Source organism: Cyprinus carpio, chromosome A21 (genome assembly GCF_018340385.1).
Source record: "Cyprinus carpio isolate SPL01 chromosome A21, ASM1834038v1, whole genome shotgun sequence".
NCBI classification, from domain to species: Eukaryota; Metazoa; Chordata; class Actinopteri; order Cypriniformes; family Cyprinidae; genus Cyprinus; species Cyprinus carpio.
The window spans coordinates 6,984,789-6,991,874 of NC_056592.1; the positions used below are offsets into that span (position 1 = coordinate 6,984,789).

Genomic DNA, 7,086 nt, shown 5'->3' on the forward strand with positions numbered 1-7,086 from the left:
ATTTTAACATCAACAGGAAGCTAGAGGAGGCTAGCTCCCAAAATCGTGACCTCATCCAGGTCATTTCAAAACGTGAAGAAACGATTCATAGCAACCAGGTGCGTCTGGAAGAAAAGTCCCGGGAGTGCAGTATTCTGACTCGACAGCTGGAGGAGGCCCTGGACGATGCACGTCGGCAGGTCTGTCCCACTACATCCTTATAAACTCATGGATTCAATAATCTACATTTTCATCTTGCAAAAACTATTGCTCGTTTTTATTGAAGATTCCCTTTTGACAGGTTACACAGACCAGGGAGCGAGCAGCCTCTAAAGAGCGCATTACACAGTCCAAAATTGTCGACCTAGAGACTCAGCTGAGCAGAACAACAGCTGAACTGAACCAGTTACGACGAGCCAAAGAGGAGGTCAGTGAAATTTCTCCATATGTGAGTTTCTGTCCCATATTTTTGTCAAAACGTCCATAAACTTTCTTATAGGCTGAACGGAGGTACCAGAACCGTTTACAAGATGTCAAGGACAGACTGGGGCAGTCCGACAGCACAAACCGCAGCCTCCAGAACTATGTCCAGTTCCTAAAATCTTCTTACGTCAATGTGTTTGGAGATCCTACTCTCACTGGGTCCTCATTCCACACGCCTTCACCAATCTGAAAACTCTTTCAGGTGTCATTTAAGACTTCCTTTACATGGACTAACATGTATTAATCTAATTGTCACCTCTGATGACCTCTTGAGTTTACTGTGCTTTGTACTTCAGGGGCTGTTTACACAACAACGATTTCTGCCAAAAAACTGGAAACTTTTTATTGTTTTTTGATATTTTTGCCGTGTTTTTTGGGGTTTTAAAGTGCAAGTTTTTGAAAACGCAACCATTGTTGTTTCCGTGTAAACACCCAATACGGGAATCTTTGAAAACGGTGATGTCATGTGCGTGCGTAGTATGTGTTATGTATGTAGACATGTGCAATACGTGTCGATTTTAAAGGCAAGAGCGAACAAACATACACAACAATGGCGGAGTACATGGTACTGTTGTTGCTGTTTAAGAGTTTGCTAACGCTTCTTCAGCAAAGTGTGGATTTACTTCACCAATATTACAACCAACAGCGGAGACACATGGCAACAGGCACTGTTTACTAACAAGGTGACAGCGCCAACTACTGACCTGGCATACGTAATACAGCGTTTTTTGGCCATTTTCACGAATATGTGTAAACGCGAATTATTTTAAAAATGTTGTCGTGTAAACGTGAAACTTTTTAAAAACGCAAGAGAAAAACTTTTCCATTTTTGACTACATTGTTGTCTTGTTAACGTAGCCTTACTCTTGAAGAATTATTTTTTGATATGGTCGTTGTACGTGTTACTGGTAAATACCAAGAAAAATCTCTTTTTAGTATTAGATATCCATCCTAGAATGAGAATTGTGGTCTTATAGACAAATTCTTGTCTCATTTTGCCCTGTCTCAAGGTGGCCGTTATGCAATAAAGAGAATTCAAGATATTATCTTCTTGCAAACCTTTTTATCTTTAATTTACAAAGCAAAAATGAAGGTATTACAATAATTTGGATATTATGTCTTTTTTGAGCTTTTGCTTGTATCTGGTTTTAAAACATACAGTTTACTTTTTAGTTACAGTATATGATTTGACCCACTGTGCTATCTAAATGCTGTCAGTTTAAATAATTTCAGTATATACAGTATGATGATGGTATGAAGCACAGTAAGAGTGTGAAAAATCCCATTGAAAACATCAGAATCACCTAATTAAACGTAGTATTTAAGTTGGTTTAAGTGACAAAATGACAACAAACTCTGGCTGAAAAAGAAAATGATAAATCCGAAGTTGTTTTTAATTATAGCAGGGCCATTGTGTGAAAATTTCCACATTATAACAATGCAGAAAGGGTATTTTTAGTCATGATTGATGTAATGTTGTTTTTGTCAGTAGGCCGAGAGCACAGATTCCAATAATAAAATGTCTATTGGTGCTATACATGTTCATTACTGTAATCATTCATCTTTTTTGTTTAAAGTTATACTTGCACTTTTTGTCTTTTATTTATCTCATGACATGTTCTGTGAAATATCCAAATAGTAATGTTCACAGTTGATTATATGAAATGTAATAGTTCATGTATTTTTTAATTGGTAAGAATATTTTGTATACATATCAAGTGTATAATATGTATTAAAGTATTTTGAAAACTGCTGTGTGCTACAGTGTGCAAAGAAAACCCATTTCTCCATTTAATCCTCAATATAAAAATAAATAAAAATAAAACCTCTACTTGCCTAATATATATTGGTGATGCTTCATTAGGGAAACGTTCTATTTATTTTGTGTCATTATTATTTCTGTTTACAACCAAAAGCACTCTGCTCTTTTTTTATGATATTTATGTTTCCCTACTTAAAGATTATTATATTTACACACACACACACACACACACAAAAAAACCTCCTTTAATACCCACATTTCTCTCTTTCATGTGGTTTTATCTGAACATTGTGCTTTAGTCAGGAAAGAAAATGATGTCAGTCAAATTATATCTGCCCTCTCCTCTGCATGCACATATAACAGTTTTGACTCAGAAACTCCTTCAGTTGGTCTATTTTGATTATTGTCCTGTTTTATTTATAGGCATTCTTGCAAATTTCATCTGGGTGTGCAAAGACACTCTGATACAGCAGAAATCCTCCCGGCCAGATTTATTATGGCAGTGTTTTCAAGACAAGGACTACTGCCAGGAATTTAACAGACACAGAATTAATTATATTCATTACAGTCAGGAAATTCACCAAATTAAATTGATCAAAAATGCTAAATGTACTTTCAGCAGCAAATTGCAAAATCAAATGAGCCAACATATATTTATGTTATGTACAGAAATATAAATAAATATATAACATATTTATTTTGATTTGTGTAGAACACAGAACTTTAAGAACACTCAAAAGCACTATGGGGAGCGCTAGACCTCTTCGGCATTTTCCGTCGGCGCTCGGCTAGTTGCTGCAGTGCATCTCGCGCAGCTTGTTCCATTCGATCGCTCGCGCACTACGCTGCTATTTCATTCGTTGAGGTCGCCACCCGTTGCCACCCAGTCCCAGAAAAACAGAGCAAATCCTTCGACAAGGTAAGCTATTATGAAATATTTCAGTTGTACAGTTGTGCACTTTTACGCAGAAAACACATTTCCTGGGCGTTTTAGTGCAAAACTAAAGGAATGCTTGTGTTTATGTCGCGTTTGCTCTGCTGAGGGCCGTGCTGGGCGTTTCAACGGCCGTTTGAATCTGTTTAATGATATATAGAACATAATGTCTCTCGCATTGTACTATAAATGTACTGTTATCACATTGTTGTGCCAATATAATAATTATATACGTTTTTCAGACAAGCTTTCCTTTGCCCTGTCCAATGGAGTCGTTAGCTGCGGAGCTAACCTGTATTCCCGGCTAGCGTTAGATTATAAATTAAACATGCGCGGATACAGGAAAGACTCTTTTAAATGTGACTGCGTATGGACATTTTAAATGATTAAATAAAAACCTAGCTTAATTATATTGATTTAGGTTTATATGGAAGGCATCTGTACTTGCAGATAAACCAGCAACCTGTCCAATTCCAAATGTTCTTCCAAACAAAGACATTCGTTTCAACAATATACCTTGTTCTGTCGATACACAATATGTGTATTTTCAGTGGTTTAATGTGAATTTATAGACCTGTACATTCAGACTGTAGAGGATCCGCCCAGTGCCAGTTTCTCTCTCGGCCTGTCATTGCAATTTGCTCAGAATGAGCCATGGTCTTTTGCTTGGCTTTATTGTTTCATGATGGTCTTTTTAAATGTACAGTGTTCATTATAAACATGCATAAACATAGATTTGAGTTTTGGTTAGATAATGGTTTATCCCTATAAATGTGTGAATGCTGGAAAACCTCTGGTAATAACAGTGTTTAGACAGTTATTAAAATAAAATATGCTGGATAAACTCTTTGAAGGCAGGTCATAATTATTTTATTAATAATTAAATTGCACTGGCTAAACTATGTGGATGGATATTACAGGGCAAAGAAATGGATAGTATGTGTTATGTTGTCGCAAATTATATTCTGTACTCCGTTGTTTTCTGGCTTATGCAAAGTGTTTGAAACGATTGTTTGACCATGATTTGCACCAATGCATTTTGAACCCATAGACTTGGTTGAAGCAGTGACTTAATATGCACGCCAGCTGCTGACATGCCAACGGCCCTGCTGAGCATATAAAAGAAGCTCCTGAAGTCAAAAAGATGAATGTTTTTGTGTTCAGACATTAACATGCATTGCTTATAAGCTGCAATATTGATACTGGGCCCCTTATTCATTATAATATGTAGAGACAGACAGATAATTGGTTTGATTCATATATATTTTTTTATTGATATTAAAATCAGATTTGCTGATAATATATGGAGGACCAAACCTGCAAAAAAAAAAAAAAAAAAAAACAATTTGCTAAAACAAATACATACATTTTATTAAATTTAGTCCTGAATAATTATTACTAAATGGCACCAAAGATGATTATAAATGTGCAACCATTTAGATTGCAAAATAATTTTGTGTAACTTTAATAGTATAAATAACACCAGTAGTCATATATGATATTATATTCATAAAATGCTTTTTAAGTTAAATTTTTTAAATGGTGTAATTGTTATTTGTGCTAAAAAGCAGAAATAAAACGGTGGTTAAAATGTTCTGAATGTTAAATAAAATGTTACGTTTTTTTAAAATCAGACACAGAAACTAATCTGTATCAGACATAAAAAAACTATATCGGCCAATCTCTAATAATATGACTTTTCCAGTTACGTTTTTAGTTGTCGTTAATCAGCACTTGAGGCCTATTTTCAGATCTGGTTCCTCTGTGCAATTGCACATTATAAAATAACCTTGCACTGCCTGTCATATCAGCAACTTGTATTTAACACTTTTGCTGGTCTCTGTATAACAGCGTAGACAGTCTAGTGTGTTTCAGAAACAAATACATTGATGTTCATTGTTCTCCCTGTCCTGTTTCCTCAAAAGCTGACGGCATGCATGCTGAAATTGTTGAGAATCTTTCAAAGGGTGTGGTCTCATAACGTAACTCATAAAATGCAGGGTCTTCGTAAGGGTGGGTGGGGGTTTCCTTTGAGACATGTTGCCTTTGTGCAGCTGTGTAACTATTTTAGTTGACCCCTCCCAAGTGTCAGGGTCCTATACTTTTAGTTTTGCAATCAGTTTTTGGATATAAAAAAGGCAAATTGTTTTTTAAAAGTACCATATTTTAGAAATCTTCTTGGTTCAAGCTGTTGCACCAATCCTGATTCTGAAATTCTATTTATTTATGACAAATAGAAATGATTTGTGCAGGTCATTAGGGTGTCATTGGAAAAAAACACCTGATTATTGAATTCATAGCAGCTCTGTGTCCATAATGACATAGATATTATTCTGATACCAGTCACTGTTGTATTAGGATGATACCTTGTAAGACTGATAGAAAACAGACCAAAGGCTGTGTGTTTTGCCATTGTTTGCTCTGGATTCACATTTCATCCTGGTGTAACACAAACCTGAAGTGGTCTACTTTATTTACCAGGCTCTAAAGGACACCCTTTTTCTGCATTCGCGTCTACATTGTCACTTTGACATACATCAGAACCCTCTACATTGTGAGTAAATCACTGGCATATGTGACTAAATCTTACTCTGGGCGACTAAATAATGTCTATCGTTAGCCATTGGCTGATAAATTCTTAGATTTTACTAACAATAACTGCTGGATTGTTTCATTGAATACCTTAATAAAAAGATTTATACAGATTTTACTCACCAGTATGTGTGTGAGAGGCTAATTGTAAGTTTAGCGTAGATATATTTTCACTCGCTGAACACAGACTAAGAGCTTCAGAGTAGTATTTCAGTTCTTCCAGTGTGAAGGCACACGACTCACCATCGCTTTGCTGATAGTGGTTTCTCATACGTGCAGAGAGAAAGAGCGACAGTCTTGCATAACACACTGAGTTCATTTAGAATTATTCAGCTTTTAAGAACAAGCAGAAGATATGGCAGTTTCTCTGGTAGTGGGCGGAGCTAATGAGCAAACAGGCTGGCGCTCATCTATTACCGTCCCTGTTTTGATTTTAGCTAATCAGTTCGAGACAATGCTGACAACATGATTAATATTCATGAACCCAGCAGCACAACAAACCACAATTATCTTTCTATTTTTATTATTATTATAGGTAATATTATCTTTTAATAATAATTACTATTATCTATTATTATAATCTTTTTTTTTTTTTTACAGAAACCCAATGGCCAACAATATCTTAAGCGTCACCACCAGTCCTAAGTTCAGTTAAAATGACAAAAATGCATTCATACATGGTTACCAAGTCTAAAGTCTAATCACTAAAGTTCTATCGTTATGAATAATAATTAAATAGTGCTTAATTATCATAATATAATAATAATATGATTAACTGAATAAGAAGCTTTAAGAAGATTTAAGAAGCTGTGACATTTTACAAAGATAAGCTGATTTGATGAATATATATATATATATATATATATATATTAGGGCTGTCAAATATATATATATATATATATATATATATATATATATATATATATGCATGTATGTGTGTGTGTTACTAGAGGGATGGATGGTCTCTTTCCTGTATCAGTCTGGCGACTAAACTAAAAAATTTACTAGAGGGATGGATGGTCTCTTTCCTGTGGTCTGTGTTGTGTTATTGCATTGTATAAACTGATATGATGCTGCATGCTCTACCTTGGATCAAAAATGCCTGAATTCAGCCAGGCCTTGATTGTATTAAATGGTTTATGCTAGGGCTGCATGATAATAGTTGAGCTGATAGTCTTGTAATAATATTGTATAGAGAGTAGCAGAAATCATGATTAAAATAATATTAATCTTGCAGCCATAGTTTATGTGCATTTGTCCCAATTCTAATTTTATTAACCAATCTCAATGTTTTAACCAATAATGTTGTTTTACATTATGCTTCATAGCCACCAAC

General features: G+C 35.1%; 1 protein-coding gene across 3 annotated transcripts in view; it reads left to right on the forward strand.

The window, feature by feature from the left end:
• Positions 1 to 802, forward strand: part of LOC109067271 (outer dense fiber protein 2-like) — a 9,178-nt gene extending 8,376 nt beyond the window's left edge. For all 3 annotated transcript variants that reach the window (XM_042778797.1, XM_042778796.1, XM_042778795.1), the window contains 3 exons: positions 17 to 179; positions 281 to 406; positions 479 to 802. In XM_042778797.1, the coding sequence (XP_042634731.1) occupies positions 17 to 179; positions 281 to 406; positions 479 to 652 (463 nt within the window). In that variant the 3' untranslated portion in view covers positions 653 to 802. The remainder of the gene's footprint in view (positions 1 to 16; positions 180 to 280; positions 407 to 478) is intronic.
• Positions 803 to 7,086: the final 6,284 nt, after the last annotated feature.